This window comes from Cetorhinus maximus, chromosome 20 (genome assembly GCF_964194155.1).
Source record: "Cetorhinus maximus chromosome 20, sCetMax3.hap1.1, whole genome shotgun sequence".
NCBI lineage: Eukaryota > Metazoa > Chordata > Chondrichthyes > Lamniformes > Cetorhinidae > Cetorhinus > Cetorhinus maximus.
The window spans coordinates 40605853-40622176 of NC_135898.1; the positions used below are offsets into that span (position 1 = coordinate 40605853).

Consider the following 16324-nt stretch of genomic DNA (forward strand, 5'->3'; position numbering starts at 1 on the left):
ACACTACACCACCACCTCCCCCAATGTGTGTTGGCATTTTCAAAAAGGTTTATAGTTCTGACTTCTGGCTGTGTTTGCTGCCATTGTGTGGTTTGCTTGAGTGTTGTATTTTCCCTTTTTGTAGCTTTACTGGGGGGTTTCTATCCCTCTTTTTAAGCTCTGCATGCTCCACAGTTTGAAGATTAAAATATTTATAAAAGGCTTTTACTATTTCATCAAAGCTGGTTGAGAATTCATCAATGCATTGCATTAGGATTACTTCATCCGTAAACTCATCAAACGAGTATAAAAGTGTATTAATCTGGATTTCCTCTGATTTCCTACTTAAACCAGGTATACTCCAGTAACTTAAAAAGTTTCTTCTCCAAGAAGCCCAATTTTGTATCTGGTTTGGCTCTTGAATCAGTCCAAATTGGTGAAGTTGATTTGTTATCCATAGTTGTTTCAAAATTTTTGTGAGTACAGCTTTAAATGCTGTGCAAGTTTTAAAGATGGTGCCACAGTAAGTGTTCTTTCAAAGAACCTTCCTGCGCTTGGCGGGTTTTGGCGGGCTCCCGCTGAGATGGCAGTCCCTACTTCTTTGTCTTTCATTTGGTGCAGCGATTTAATTGGCTATCCTGGCCTCCGCTGCAAAACCATTGGATCTTTGGGTGTTTTAACATCAGTTCCTGGTTTTGTCTGGGCTTTTTAAACTGCCATTTTATTTTCTTTGCAACAAGCTTGGCTGGCACGCGGTAGGTATAGCTCTGACTCTGAACCCAGGCTGATCGCGGTGCTTTTGGAAACAGGCTGCTCTGACTTTTAAAAGACTAAAAACTTTTTTCAACTAGTTCTGGCCAAGAACTTTTTTTTAAAGTTCATCCCTGCTAGGCCCTTTGACTCTGCAATCTGCAGGTATTCATAACCGGACCTCCATGATCTTATGGAGTCCGCAGCTGCTCAGTGGATTTTTATCTTCTGTAGTTCTGCTATGGAGCTTCTCTCAGGTGATTTCTCTTTGTGTCTTCGCTTCAGATGCTTTCAGTCAGGTTAGAATGCTGCTCCTCTAATTTTCCAGCTTTTGAATTTCTGCTCCAGCTTCTCGAAGGTTCTGGGTTTTTCCCAGAACTGCCATCATGTTATATGTTGAGTAGGTCACATGAAGAGGTTCCGACTCTTGTATGGTGAAAAATTAAGGGCAGAATTTTTCCCGCGTCGGACGGGCTCGGCGGGAGCGGTTGTGGAGCCGTGATCGGCTCTGCTCCGCCATTTTATGCAGGTGAGCCAATTAAGGCCCACCCAGCGTAATACGTGAGCGGTAGCACTGAGAGTGCTACCTGTGCGAGCGGGGGGAGAAGGGAGAGTCGGATCCAGCGCTCTTTCGCACATGTGCACTTCAATCTCCCTGAGGCACAGAGCTGAAGCGATTGTTAAAAAAATAAATAAAAACAATGAAAATTTAATAAGCTATACCCCCTCATGTGATTGTGTCACATGAGATGGGATATTTTTTTTTATTTTTCATAGAAACTTTTTATTTAAGTTGTAAAAGCTTTAAAAAACCTCATCCTGCTTGTGGATGAGGTTTCTTAAAAAATGTAAAGGCTGCTTGGCCTTTTCTCCTGCCCGCCAACTGTAAGGTTGGATGGGCAGCATAAAGTTGAACTTAATTACTTAATTAATAGCCTTAATAGCACTTGTAAACATTGGCGGGTGCGCAGCCGACTCTGGCGCATGTCTGCCGAATGAAACATCGTGAGACAGCACGATGACGTTGGGATGCACGTCCGATGTCATCGTGTGACATTTTATATACTGATGTGTCGGGTCCGCCCGCACTGACTGAAAAATCCTGGCCCAAGTGTTTATTGATAACACATAACTATTTGCATAGATACAGAGTATAGTCCAAACTAGGAGCTAAACCTATGCTGGCTTCACACAGGTCTCTGTTCAGTTCATAACGCTCTCTAGTCTCAGGTCATGTGTCTCTTTACATCCCCTTGTGGTCACTAATGTACCAAGCCCCACATTAACCCATGCTAACCCTTATACTACAAGATGCAAAGGAAAAGCTGTATTTTTGGAGTATTAGGAGTTTTCAAAAAGGGGCATTATATTTATTTTGGTTACAGGGGTAAGTTATAGGTAAAATAAGATCATATTATTTATTTTCTCAATATTGGAGGGATATCTACAGTGATGAGCTGTGGAGGCTCCAAGCCTGGAATGGTGATTTGAAGATGTTTAGCTTTTGAGGCTCCATTGAGTAGTAGATATACCACTATAAATCTGACTTGGGGCCAGAGTTGTACTTAATAACATTGTGGTGCCACCTAAACACAGAAATGATGACACTTCGAAAAAGAGTATATGACATATGAATAGCTGATGGCAGGTAGGCCAACAATTTATAAATTGCAAACCTTAAGCTAGAATTTGACCTCTTGCAAGGTGGAGAGATGAAATGTTTGCAGAAGTGGTTAGGAGAAAAACAAAGTGCCTTAGAAGAAAATGTTAGAGGAGATAACGAGATAAAGCAGCAATATCAGGATAGGTCTAGAAAAGTAACATATCAAAAGACTGAGAGGGAAATTTTCCGAAGAAGATGGAATCATTGGGAAAATTGCTGGTGAATGGAAACAGAGAATGGGGGTGGTGGGGGGGGAGAGGGGCACGTGAAACCATTGGCTCGTTTAGAAATAAAAATAAAATATGTCGGAAATGCTCAGCAAGTCAGGCAGCATCCATGGAGAGAAACAGTTAACATTTCAAGTCAATGACCTTTCATCAGAATCAAAAAGGATTTTTTAGGAAACCTGGTATGCATTTTTGGTTAGTTAAGGAGCATAGGACATTTTCAGAATAGGGAAAAGGATAATCTCATTCTTTTCTTTACTGGTCTCAACACCATCTTCATATCATATGCGTCTATTCCTTCTTTTCTCTGAAACAGATCTAAGTGCCTCCTAAACTTTTGTATTGCTGTAGTGGGCTTCCTCACTCCCTGTTAGTGTACTGGCATGTTACTTTAGATTTACTAGCAAGCAGCACAAGTGTTCAAGTATTTAAGTCAATGAAAATGATTTGGATAGGGCTTAAAGTTCCATGGATTTATGCTAAAATTGGACCCAAGTCTTAGGTGACTTAACCTATTGCCTTCTGCATTGCAAGCTGTAGAACATGCAGCATACTGAACAATTGCAAGGATTTTAATAAGTATCCTAAATAAAACATGGTGAAGAAAACAATCTTCTCTGATTCATGGAACAGAGGTAGGAACAAAAATCTATTCATTTTATAATTAAAATATTTCCTGAGCATTGATGCTATAAAACATTGAACTAATCTGGAATAATCTTGGTGTAAGTAAACATGCTGCTTAAAATTAAATGCAAGGCTGAGCTTTCTTTTTCTCCCTGGTGCTTCAGACCTATAAGCATTTTTCTAAAGCACAATGCATCCTGATTAGCTGACTGCATTGGATTTAATACATTCTCAGAGTGTCCAGGAAACATGTGGATGAAACACCACTGAGACGTTAATTCATGATCACATTACCTTTCAAAATTAGCTAACCTGTTAGCTACCAGTGAGGTGCTAATGTTCATAGTTAGTGATGTTTGCAATTAAGCAAAATTCCAGTTACATGTCATGCTAATCATAATGTTATGAGGCTGAGGTTTATGCAAATGTCAGTAACCCCTCTGATGGTACCGAAACCGAGAAACGAGCCTGCGCCGACAGGCAGCGGGACCGTGTGTGGCATTTTACCAATTAAGAGGCTGCCCCTAATTGGACAGTGGCATGCTTCCCAGAGCTGCTAGCCCAGTCAGGGGGCTGGTAGCTTGGCTGTCTCAGCAGCGTTACTGACAGAGATAGCTGCTGTTGAAGCTGCAGGAAGGAGGAGAAGGCAAGATTAGTTTTTATTTTAACCATGCCAGGGGCCAGGCAGAGATGCAAAGTCTATGAGTGGAGCCATAGCCATGGGGAGGTGGAGGTCTTGCTGATGAGGCCCCCGCCACGAACCATGCAGCTGTCATAAAGGAGGGTTCCCCTCCCAGAAACCCACTGAGAGGCCTCCAGAGTTTATCCATCAATCCTCTTATATGGGTGGCAGCACCTCCTGACACCATTAAAATGCTGGCAGGGGCAGAAATTGACCCTTATTTAGCTTAATTGGCCATGCTGTATGTGACCGTGCCGGTGAGGTTCTCACTGCTGGTAATATTCCAAGGTGGCAGATAACATCCAGCACTTTCCACCATTATTTTCCATACCCTCCCACCAGCCAGTCCATTCCCAGAGGGCTGGTAAAATCCAGCCCATGGTGCCATTTGGCCCATTGAGTGAATGCTGGTTCTTTGTAGAGAAATCCTATCAGACCCATTCCCTCACTCTATCCCCATAGCCCTGCAAGTTTTTTTTCCCTCAAATGTCTATCCAGTTTCCTTTTTTTAATATTTTGTATTATGGATAAGCGCTGAGAGATATTGGATTTGAATTTCCCCCTGAATCTTCTGTTTTCACATTATATTCTTCCTTTTTAAGTTATATTTTCTGCGTTGGGGCACAGCTCAAATTCAAAGTATATGTGTAAGCGGATTCTTGGTAAAGAATACGACTAGTTCTAAAAGATGTGTTTATCTCAGTTTTATTGTATCTTTATGAACGACCTTTGAGAAAACATTTCTGTTTCGTAGAAGTCCTAGTATTTTTTTGTGATCAATTTGATATTTTTTCTCTGTATACATTGATTTCTGGAAAGGCATTTGTTGAAATTGCTCACTTCTTGAAGAGCTAAGTTTAGTATCAAAGAGGTTTTAGGGCTTAGGTTGTCCTGAGAGATAAATTAATAAGGTTTTTAATTAATTAAGGACCTTTTTATTTATTTAATCTGTGTTACATATACAGTGAAATAAGTTTACATTGAATCATTTTTTCCATATAATGTTGTGACATGATTCTGGAGTTAATTGTAATTATCCCCGCCTTCAAATTTCATCCCTATATTGCTAGACATTAAATAATACTGCGATATAGTCCTTGTAGTATTTCATCCTTCTAGAACTTTATCCATGTGACTATTTTGAACTTGCAAGCCTAGACTGTGGATCATGACAAGCTATTCAACTATGTGCAGTGAAGGGTTAAGGGACTGGGCAGGGGTTCAGTATAACTAAACCTGACACTATCATCCAATGCCCACAAAAGTGCACTTCCTAGCACAATAATACATAGGAATTTGAATCCTGGCTATCTTCCCTCCTACCTTCCACCTTCAAACAAGCATTCAATATGGGTCCCTGTGCCAGAAATAAGATGACTCAGTAAAGGCTTAATAATATATCACAAGGTGCATTGCCTATTGAACCACCAGGTGAATACGTTAATGGGATCTTATACCCTTTAATCTGGTCCATATTTGCAAGCAAAAGTTGGTTGTTTTAATGAGGATCAGCATCCCCCATACTGAGCATTTTAGAAATTGCACACTGATGAGATAGAACATGTATTCAAACGTAATTGGGCAGAACACACTTAAAGTAATTAGCATTTAAATAAATTGAGATAAAATTCAAGAAATTAATCCATCTCCTTGGGCTGTAAAGATATGTGATCAGCTCACTACAGCAGAACAGTGGAGCCCATTACTTCAGCAGCAAGCTTTAGAAATGGACTATTATACTTGCCTTTTTCATAATTTATAAGTTTAAATAATGCACATCTATCAGCAAGCTTCTGGCTAGAATCAGCAATTTCAAATTTTCTTTTCCAGCAAATACAGCTAAGGTCTTCATCGAGGTACAAGATGAAAATGACCATGCCCCTGTTTTCACCAAGTCTCTCTACCTGGGTGGGGTGACTGAAGATGCCAAGACATTCACCACTGTGCTACGTGTTGAGGTGAGTGAAGATGATGAATTTGCTGGATAGCAGAGGCTCTTTAATGATCTGAGTGATGGTTTTCATTATTAGGTTACTGTGAAAAGCAATAGAAATTCCGAGTTGTGTCTGACTTGATCTAAATCACATTGCTACATGATCAAAATAAACCAGTATTCATACAAAATCAGTTTCAGACTTTAATCCCTACAAAAAAAAATGCAGGTTTTTACGAGATAGATTTTGCTGGTAGCCCTTCCACACACTCCTCTTAATTCAGCTACGTTTTACTTGAAAAATGGAAATGATCCAGTTGTGCAAATTAAGAAACGTATAAATAAAACAGTGCATGAAGCATTTTTGTACAATTTCAATTTGAATTGCAGGTAATTAAGCTACTTGAAAATACAAGTAGGCTGTATGTCAGTTATGATTTTAGCTAGATTTGCATCATTACATATACCAACTATAGATTAGAACAGCTGTAACTGTTTTTAGAATCTATTGGAGTTGGAATTCTTAGTAAATTTTCAGCCTGTACGTTGGTTTTCCAGCATTTATTTCAAATTACTAATTTTCAGAAGAATTGGATTGAAAATATGCTTAATTGTAGGAAAGTCCAAAATTACATTTTGACTTTGATTTTTTGTAGCTATTAGTCATTCTTAACAACCAAAAGGTGAATATTAAAGTTAGATTTTTTTTTACGTTCGTCCGCCTTGACAATATAGTTCCAAGTCAGGATGGTTTGGATTGGAGAGCAACTTGCAGGTGGCTTTGTTCTTATGGGCCTGCTGCGCTTGTTTCTCGAGGCAGTGGGGTCACAGGTTTGGAAGGTGCTGTGAAAGGAGTCTTTGTGAGTTTCTACAGTGCACCTTGTATGTGGTACACACTGCTACTACTTTGTGCCGATGATGGAAGGAATGAACTGTTAAGGAGGAGAATGGAGTGTCAATCAAGCGGACTGCTTTGTCCTGGCTAATATTGAACTTCTTGAGTGTTGTTGGAGCTGCACTCATCGAGGCAAGTGGAGAGTATTCTATCACTTCCTAACTTGTACTTTGTAGATGGTGAACAGGCTTTGGGGAGTCAGGAGGTGAGTTACTTGCCACAGTATTTATGTGGCTATTACAGTGAAGTTTCTCATTAATGGTAGCCCCCCCAGGATCTCGATTGTGGGGAATTCAGCAGTAATTCCATTGAATATCAAAGCAAGGTGGTTAGATTCTCTCTTATTGGAGATAGTCATTGCCTGGCACTTGTATGGCATAAATGTTATTTTCCACTTAACAATCCAAGCCTGAATGTTGTTGAGGCCTTGTTGCATGCTGTCACGGACTGCATCAGAATCTGTGGAGTTGCGAATGGTGCTGAACATTGTGCAATCATCAGCAAACATTCTGCCCTGACGAAGTGGGGAAGGTCATTGATGAAACAGTTGAAGGTGGTTGGGCCCAGGACACTACCCTGAGGAATGCCAGCAGTAATGATGTTTTGTTTTATATTTTTCACAGGATGCGAGCATTGCTGGTGAGCACAGCATTTGCTGCCCATCCCTAATTGCCGTTGAGAATATAATGGCGAGTCGCCTTCTTGAATCACTGTTGTCCGTGAGGTGTAGGTCCTGTTAAGGAGGAAGTTCCAGAATTTTGATGCAGTGACAGTGAAGGAATGGCAATATAGTTTCAAGTCAGGATAGTGTGTGGCTTGGAGGGGAACTTGCAGGTGGTGACTTCCCAGACATGTGTTGCCCTTGTCCTTCTAGGTGACAGAGGTCATGGGTTTTGAAGGTACCTTTGAAGGACCCTTGGTGAGTTGCTGCAGTGCATCTTGTAGATGGTACACATTGCAACTATGTGCACCTATGGTGAAGGGAGTGAATATTTAAGGTGGTGGATGGGGTGCTGATCAAGCAGTCTGCTTTCTCCTGAATGGTGTCAGGTCTTGTTGGAGCTGCACTCATCCGGACAAGTGGAAAGTATTCCATTATAATCCTGACTAGTGCCTTGTAGATGGTGGACAGGCTTTAGGTGTCAGGAGGTGAGTTACTTGACCCGGAATCCTCAGCTTCTGACCTGCTCTTGCACCCACAGTATCTCTGGTTGGTGTGGTTAAGGTTCTGGTCAATGGTATCTCCCTGGATGTTGTCGGTGGGGGATTTAGCGATGGTAATGTTGTTGAATGTTATGGGGAGATGGTTAGATTCTGTCTTGATGGAGATAGCCATTGCCTTGTGTTGCCCGAATGTTACCTGCCACTTCTCAGCCCAAGCCAGAATGTTGTCCAGGTCTTGCTGCATGCGAGCTGGACTGCTTTAGTACCTAAGGAGACATGACACTGTGCAATCATCAAAGAACATCCCCATTTCTGATGTTATGGTCTAGGGAAGATCATTGATGAATCAGCTGAAGATGGTTGGGCCTAGGACACTACCCTGAAGAACCCTGCACCGATGTCCTGGGGCTGAGATGATTGGCCTCCAGTTGGAGAATTTTTCCCCTGATTCCCATTGATTCCAATTTTGCTAGGACTCCTTGATGCAACAATCAGTCAAATGCTGCCTTGATGTCAAGGTCTGCCGCTCTCATCTCACCTCTAGAACTCAGCTATTTTGTCCACATTTGTAACAAGGCTGCACTGAGGTCTGGAGCCAAGTGCCCCCCGGTGTGCATCAGTGAGCCAGTTATCGCAGAGCAAGTGCTGCTTGATATCACCCTCAGTGACACCTTCAGTCACTTTGCTGATGATTGAGAGTAGATTGGTGGGGCAATAATTGGCTGAATTGGATTAGTCCTGTTTTTGTGGAACCAAATATGAAAATCGATGAGCAGTTTTCCCTGTGCCCCCCCAAGTGGAGTCTTAAATTCAGTGGGCAGCTTATGTCTAGGTACTAAACTCTGCCAGCTATGATTGTATTGAATGGTGGAGCAGACTTGAGGGCCTGAATGGTTTACTCTTGCTCCTATTTCTTATGTTCTGATGTTTATTAATGCCCTAAGCCTCTGCACCTCCCTCTCTTCCTTTAAAACACAAAAAGTCACAACAAACTCTTAGGGCTGAATCGTCTGGTCCCGTTGGCGGCAGGCATCATGATCATGGCAGGCGAAGGAGGGGACAATTCGGCATGAGGGGCAGAACTTGGTTTCACGCTGGCGTGAAATCACAGCGGGATCATCTGATGGTGCCCAGCAACACAAAACCTGCTGGAGGCCGGCGTGGATCCGATTTGTATCACAGTCACGGGATGAAAATTAAGGCCCGACCGGAATCGTCCCCCACGGCCTATTTACCGTTACATCGGCGGAAAAACACGCCAGCCCAGAACACGTCTGGCAAGTGTGACATGCAGAAGTCAGGACTTACCATTAGGGCCTGGCTCAGGTTGTGGGCATCGGAGAAGAAAATGCTGGAGCCCTGCAGCTACCGAATCCCAGAGGAACACATGCATCGCATGCGGGGCGGATCTTCATGCACATGGCTTGGCCGGGAAGCAGCTCTCAGAAGGTGGGAGGTCTCCGTTGATGTCTTGGGTCTGCTTCAGAACATCACGCTATGGGCTGCTATGGGTGGTCGGCGAAGGGCGGGGTAGAGGAAGGTCTAGCTATCAGTGGAAGAGGAAGGTTTACCATGGTGGGGTGGGCACGGTTGGGAGAGGAAGGCGTACCTGGTACAGTGAGGTTGGGGGGGCGGCGGGGTGGGGGGGGGGAGGGGGAGAGAGAACTAAGGTGTTGGAGGGGGTGATGTTGGGAAGGGGTTGGAGGGAGCACAGAAAGGAGGAGGAGAATGTAATGGGGGAGAAGGCTGTAAACAGGGAGGTAGGTGTAAGGGGGGAGGAAGGTGTAAGGGAGGGAGTTCGGAAAGGGCAATGTGTCCGGTGGAGGAGGGTGTTCAGATGAGGAGTGTGTCCGCGGGGAAGGAGAGAGTTCGGAGGCGGGGGGAAGGTGTCCAGGGGGAGGAGGAGGTAGTAAGGATGGAGGACGGAGTAAGTCGGGGAGAGATGTCCAGGTGAATGTGCAAGGGAGGAGCCTGTGGATTCAATGACTGCCTCCTGGGGACAAAATTGAGGGTGGGTGTGGTGGGAGCGAATGGTGACAGGGAGCCAATAGGTAGGAGGGTGAGGGTGCGTCGGTACCAGTAGCGAGGATGGTTGGTTGGGACTCGGAGGCAGAAACTGACCCTGGGGGTGCGAAAGAAGAGGTCAGGGATCTCAATGCGGATGGGACTCTCAGAGAATATTGGTGCAAATGCACCTGGACATCCTGGAATGACAGGGGTTCGGTTGGTAGGTGACGGTGGGGAGGGGGAAGGTGATGTCGGGGTGTCCGCAGTGATGGGGGAAAGGACATGGGTGACTTTGGGTGGGTGGGAAAGATGGGGGGAGCTGATGAGATACTTGTCTATGACCTTGGTTTTCGAAATCGAAAGTGAGCAGAGTCTCAGGTTGGACGGGCACAGGCGCTGCATGGGAGAGCGATCAGTGGGTGGTTGGAGATGCAAGTCAGCTCAGATGGACAACTGAAAGAGAACCCCAGCAGGCAGCATCGAAAATGCTCGGGACATTGAGATGAGTGTGATGGATGAAGGCTCCATGTGCGTGGGAGAGTGCTGGCAGAGTGCTTACACGAGGCTCCAAAAGGCCCTGCCACACATACACACCTCTCCCTCCAGAATCACTCAGGGTCTGGCTGCATGCAGCTGAACTGCTAGCGGGGGATGCCATGCGTGGACTCGTGAAGCTTGACAATTAAGCTGAAAGACAACATCACACATTATTCAGTGAAAGTGAATATATTTTCAGCTTACGAAGTGACAAAATGTGTTCACCTGTGCAATCACTTGCAGCAGGGCTGGATACAGGCTATGCAGTGGTTGGCCCTGTTGCCTCTGATGACTTTGGAGAGCTGAGGCCTTGAGGGTCCTGGCTTGCTTTGGCTGTCCTCCTGTGAGCCAGCTGCTCCCTCTGCAGGCCTACTCCAGATGACAGATGGCCCCTGCAGTGACCAAGGATGAGGTTGAGGGGGAGTGTCACAGGCAAAAGGTACTCGGAGGGAGCAACAGCGTCTGAGCCCAGGGGTGTCCAGCTGCTGTTCATCCTCCCTTCAGGTGCCCGAGGGCCCTGGCCTGACTCCTTTAGGGGAAGGAGCACCTGGAGGGATGCCAAGGTGCCCTTTTTCCCCCTCGTGTTGCCACTGCAGGAACTCACCCCTGGCTCGCATGATGGAGTGCAAGTCTGCACACATCTCCGCATTCTATTGGACCAGGGTCTCCATGGCATCTTCCATTCTTCCCATGGAGACCTCCATATGTGGACACTACTTCACCAGAGAGTAGGCAGACGCACTTCTCCGACTCGCATTCCACTCTGTTGAGGGCTTCCAACAGCTCTGCATGACGTTCCCCCGCCTTCTCCTGACTCTCCAGGATGATTTGGAAGGCCGTATCCAGGGGCTCATCATCTGGCTTGGACTTCACAGATACCTCTTCCCTAGCAGTCCTCCGAGTGCCGAGGAGTTCGGCTGAACCTGCCTCCCCCTGCTGTGAACACGTGTCCATGTGATGACCACCCAATTGTAAACCCGAGCCTGCTCTAGATATATGCCCTACTGAGGTGTGTATATCTGCGTTGGTGGAGGGTGTGGCTAAGTGCTGTGACAGGTCTTTCAGGCTGTCAAAAGCAGGAGAGAGGGCACTCACAGTTGCGTTGAGAGGAGGATGAATTGGTGCTGGATCCTCACTTGGGCTTTCACTGCCAACCTCACCGTCACCACAGGCACGGTCCACATCCTCACCAGCCAACATGATGGTACGCTCCTCAAAGTGAATGAGGGGCCTAATGTGAGCCACTCCACCCCCGGCCTGTGACCTCTTCCTCCTGCATGAAAATGGATGGAGAGAGTGTGAGCAGGAAGCATGGCGCTGCGTGGAATGTTTGTGTGGTGAGCAGAGCCATGGACGGGATGAGGAAGCGAGCTCCAGGAGATATAAGCCTGGTGGAGATGTGAGGGTGTGTGTGTGAGAGTTAGTGGTGTTGTCCCTTGAGGTGTGAGATCCCTGTGGATGTGTGATGGGTTTGGGAGTGTGAGAGTTGAGAGTGATGAGTTGGTTGACTTTGGTGGAATGGATGAAAACATTCATCCTCTTCCTGCACTGCATGATTGACCTCCTCTGTGCTCCAGTGGCACTGACCACCGCTGCCGCCACCTCCCAGGCCGGAAGGGTGACGCTGGTGGACCTCCTGCGGCCAGAGCAGGGGTAGAGTATGTCATGGCAGCCTTCCACTGCACCCAGCATGCACCCCAGAGAGGCATCACTAAATTTGGGGCTGCTGTCTTTGCTTTTGGGGCCATCTGTCACCTGGAGCAGTCCTGGTCTGTTGACGTGAAGTAGGCTGGGCTCTGGTGCGGTTTAAATATGACGTCCGGAGCAAGCAAGCGCTGAGGTCACGGCGTCATGGGCAAATCCGAGCCCGCCCGCCAGCGATCCAGAATGCATTACTAATGAGGCGGGACGTGCCAGGAAAGGGATGGTATGGCGTGAAGTCCCGCCATTGCGGCCAGTGGGTAAAATGTCTTTTTTCACACCCGCTACCGCACAGTGCAGATCTGGGATGATTCCGCCTTTAAAATGAACTCCTTAATATCTACTTGTTTGACTAAGCATTTCCTCATCTGCCATAATATCTCCTTCTGATGCCCAATGCCAGATGTTGTTTGATTGTGCTTTAATGAAACAACTAGGGACGTTTTATTATATTAAAGCAGCTATATAATTGCAAGTTGTTGTTATTATTGGGAAAATGTGATTGTATTGCCCGTGAGGTTCTACCTTTGGACAATTGCAGTCATTGCTCCTGCTGTTTGTGATGAGCCACTCACTACCTGCGAGGCTGTGCCAAGACTTGGAGGTCTCAAACAACAATTCCCCCTTATGAAGCAGCTACTTTATTGTTAACATCAAAGAGGCAGTGAAAAGGTTAGCACTGTATTAATTCCTTCATTTATATTCAATTCAAGCCTGCTTTCATGGCAATGCATTAAAAAATAATCCCTTTGAATGAATGATTAAAATCACACTTCTCTCAGTCGATGTATCTTTCCTGATAATGGTTTAAGGTTGTTGAACTTACTTTCAAAGTAACTACTCTTGAACTTACGTTTTGATTGAAAATGGCTAACTTCTTGAACACAGTTCTCGTAGGCCACAAAGACAATAATGGTGCCTATATGTCACTGCCTGTGCCACCTTGACATGCAGTGATAGCTAGGGCATCTATTTATCTCCTCCCAACACCACCCCCACCAGCCTAGAACAGACAGATAAGTGCAATTGTCACTATGGCCAGAATCTTCGGCTCAGCGAGCGGGGGCATGTAAAATGATGTTGGGCGTGCGTCCCGACGTCACTGCGCATCATTCAGACCTTGAGTTCGGTGGACGCACACCGGAGTCGGTTGCACGCCCGCCAAACTGTCAAAGGCCTATTAAGGCCATTTAAATATCAGTTAAACTAATAAACTGAGCTGCCCGTCCAACCTTAAGGCTGGTGGGCAGACGAAAGGCCCAGGCGGCCTTCACATTTCTCATGGAACCTCATCCACGGGCAGGATGAGGTTTCATGAAGGTATTTAAAGTTTAATAAAAAATTTTTATAAAATTCATTGACATGTCCCAGCTCATGTGACACTGTCACATGAGCGGACATGTCTTAAAATTTTTTATTTTCTTTATTAAAATTTTCAAATATCAAACTAATCTCTCTGAGGCAGCTCTGTGCCTCAGGGATATTTTTGTGCTCTTTCGCACGCTTGCGCGAAAAGCGCAGGCCCCCACTCAGCCTCCTCCGCCCCTCTCCCCGCCCCCCTGCACAGGGAGCACTCAGCACTTCCAGGTACGCGTCACATTGGGCGGGCCTTAATTGGCCCGCGTAAAATGGTGGTGCCTATCATCTGCAAACATATGTTTCCCCTAGTGGCAAAATATAATTCACCTCACAACATATGTGTTGTCCACTTTGCATCAATGGAACGTAGACAAATATAAGTAACGTACAGCTCCACCTGGAGCTGTGGAAATACACAACATCTTCTTGGAAGCCTCCAGAACTGAAGCGCACACGTAGGCAGGAATTTTATCAGCGTGTCAGGAACCTCGATGATAGATCCAAAAGCCAGGGGCAACCCTGCCTGAGTCAATTGTGGGATCCCGGCCACTTTCATTTGTTGCCGGATGGCCAATAAATTTCCTTTAAATGACGGGTGCCCACCCAGTACCTGCGGACCAATTGGAGACCTGGCAGCTCAGTGATGTCAGCAGCAGCACCAGAAGCGGTGGCCACTGTTGGACTACAGATGGAAGAGAGTAGGCCATGGAAGTAGGCCGCCCTCCCATCCAGTTAAGTGGGGCCTGGGAGTGCCAGGACCAGTCAGGCAAGCCCTAGCAAGGGGCAGCAGTGTGTTTGGTGAGGGCGGGGTGGAGGTTGTTGTGGGAGACCCCCTCAGTGGTCCACAGAGTGCCCAAATTGGAAGCTTCCACCTCTGAGCTTGCAGGGAGGCTGCCAGAGTTCACTAGGCTATCACCGAAAGCAGCAGAGTGCCCACCCGCCACTGGTTAAATGCCTGTGGTAGCAAAAAGAGGCCCTTAATTTTCCAATTAAGTGACTCAGTTGGCCTCCGTGCAGGGAGGGTTGACCTCCATCTTCCCTGCTGCTGGTAAAATGGCATGGCGACAGGAAGGCAATGGGCACTCCACCCACTTCCATCCCTTGTAATTTTATGCCCTCCCACCCTGCTGCCCAGCCTGCCACCAGAAGGCTGGTAAAATCTACCCTGTACATCTCAGGTCACTACTCAAGAAAGAAAGAATAGGACATTTTGAAAGAGAGCACAGACCATCCTCCTTTCCAAAACTGGAAGATAATGACCTTACCCTGCAAGCCTACCACTGTACAAAGACATGAGTTTTTATATCCAGTGATCCACAGTGGAACACCAATTTATCTTGACCACAAGGCATTTCCTTATCCCCAATGTGTACGCAACCAGACACACTCCATAACGTACCAATGTTCTTTCCTGACAGTAACATGTGAAAAATATTTAGCAACCTCACAAGCTATGCACTTTTTCAAAATAAAAATAGACATTTATCGTACCTTGAATAGAAAAAAATGTTTCTTTTTCAGAACTAGCCAATATTTAGAAAATACCAGGAGTGTTCATGAGTCTGAAAACAGAAACACAGCAATGTTCGAGCAAATACTGTATCACAGAATCACACAGTGCAGAAGAGGCCCATCGAGTCTGCACTGACACATGAGAAACACCTGACCTACTTACCTCATCACATTTACCAGCACTTGACCCATAGCCTTGAATGTAATAGAACATCTGTGGAGAACATCAGTATGAGAAAGGTCAAGAGAGGCCAGGCCAGAGTAACTTCTGAAAGGATTCAAATTTAGAGGCTCGGTTGACATTGGCTTCATCCTCCCTGCCACCTGAAGTGCCTCTTATCCTATTTTAATGAGAACTCCCTTTCTTTCAAAGATTAATCCTTGTTAATTTGGCAGCATCACAAATTAAGTGCAACAGGATACAGCAGCTGACTGTGGCAATCTCCCAGTTCCAGAACACAGTTACTTTCGCAGTGACAACAAGAGGCAAATTAGCACTAATTTGGTCAAACGGCCTTCTTCCATGAATGGACTCTGCACAAATAATTATCATTGGAAACCTGGATAGAGTTATATAGAAAATGATGTGCATCTCATCACAAGAGAATTCCCTGCCATAATTAGATCTTTGGGAGGTTTAATTTGGCTACCTCTGACCGAGGTAGAACAGGTTTTATTGTTCACGTAAATCTGTTTGTATCTTAGTCCTACATTTAGCCCTACAAATAACTGCATCAAGAAGGCAAACTACTCATTTATAAATAACAAGACTTGTTACTCTTGGTGTTTTGGTTCCCTCTTGGTCTACATTCCTGAAACGATTATAAATCAGAGTCTTCATGGTTGACTGATTTGTTTCATCAATAAGATTTTTCATGCACTTAAATTCAGAGGGGATGGGCAATGTTGTTTCCTGAAATAGTTTGTTTGACACTTGGCAACATAAGTAATCTAAAACACCAAGCAGATACATTTGTATCTCCATATCTATCTATAATTTAAAGAACAATAAGTTAAATTTTTAGAACGTCTTTACTGTAGCAAAAACACCCCAAGTTGTTTGACAAGAGCAAAATCAGACAAAAATTGCTCAGAGCCAAAGAATGAGATATTTCGACATCTGACCAAAAGCTTAGTCAAAGAGATCGACTTGAAGGAGCATCTTAAAGGGGGAGAGAGAGAGAGAAAGAGAGTTGGAGAGGCGTACCAGTTTATGGAGGATATTCTAAAGCTTAGGGTTTGACATCTGAAGCGTAGCTTCCAAAGTTGGGTGAAGGAAATAAGGGGT

At 45.2% G+C, this 16324-nt stretch overlaps 1 protein-coding gene across 1 annotated transcript in view; it reads left to right on the plus strand.

The window, feature by feature from the left end:
- Positions 1-16324, plus strand: part of pcdh15b (protocadherin-related 15b) — a 1616824-nt gene that overhangs the window by 1485470 nt on the left and 115030 nt on the right. Inside the window, exon 32 of the mRNA XM_078565941.1 lies at positions 5759-5886. Within this exon, the coding sequence (XP_078422067.1) occupies positions 5759-5886 (128 nt within the window). The remainder of the gene's footprint in view (positions 1-5758; positions 5887-16324) is intronic.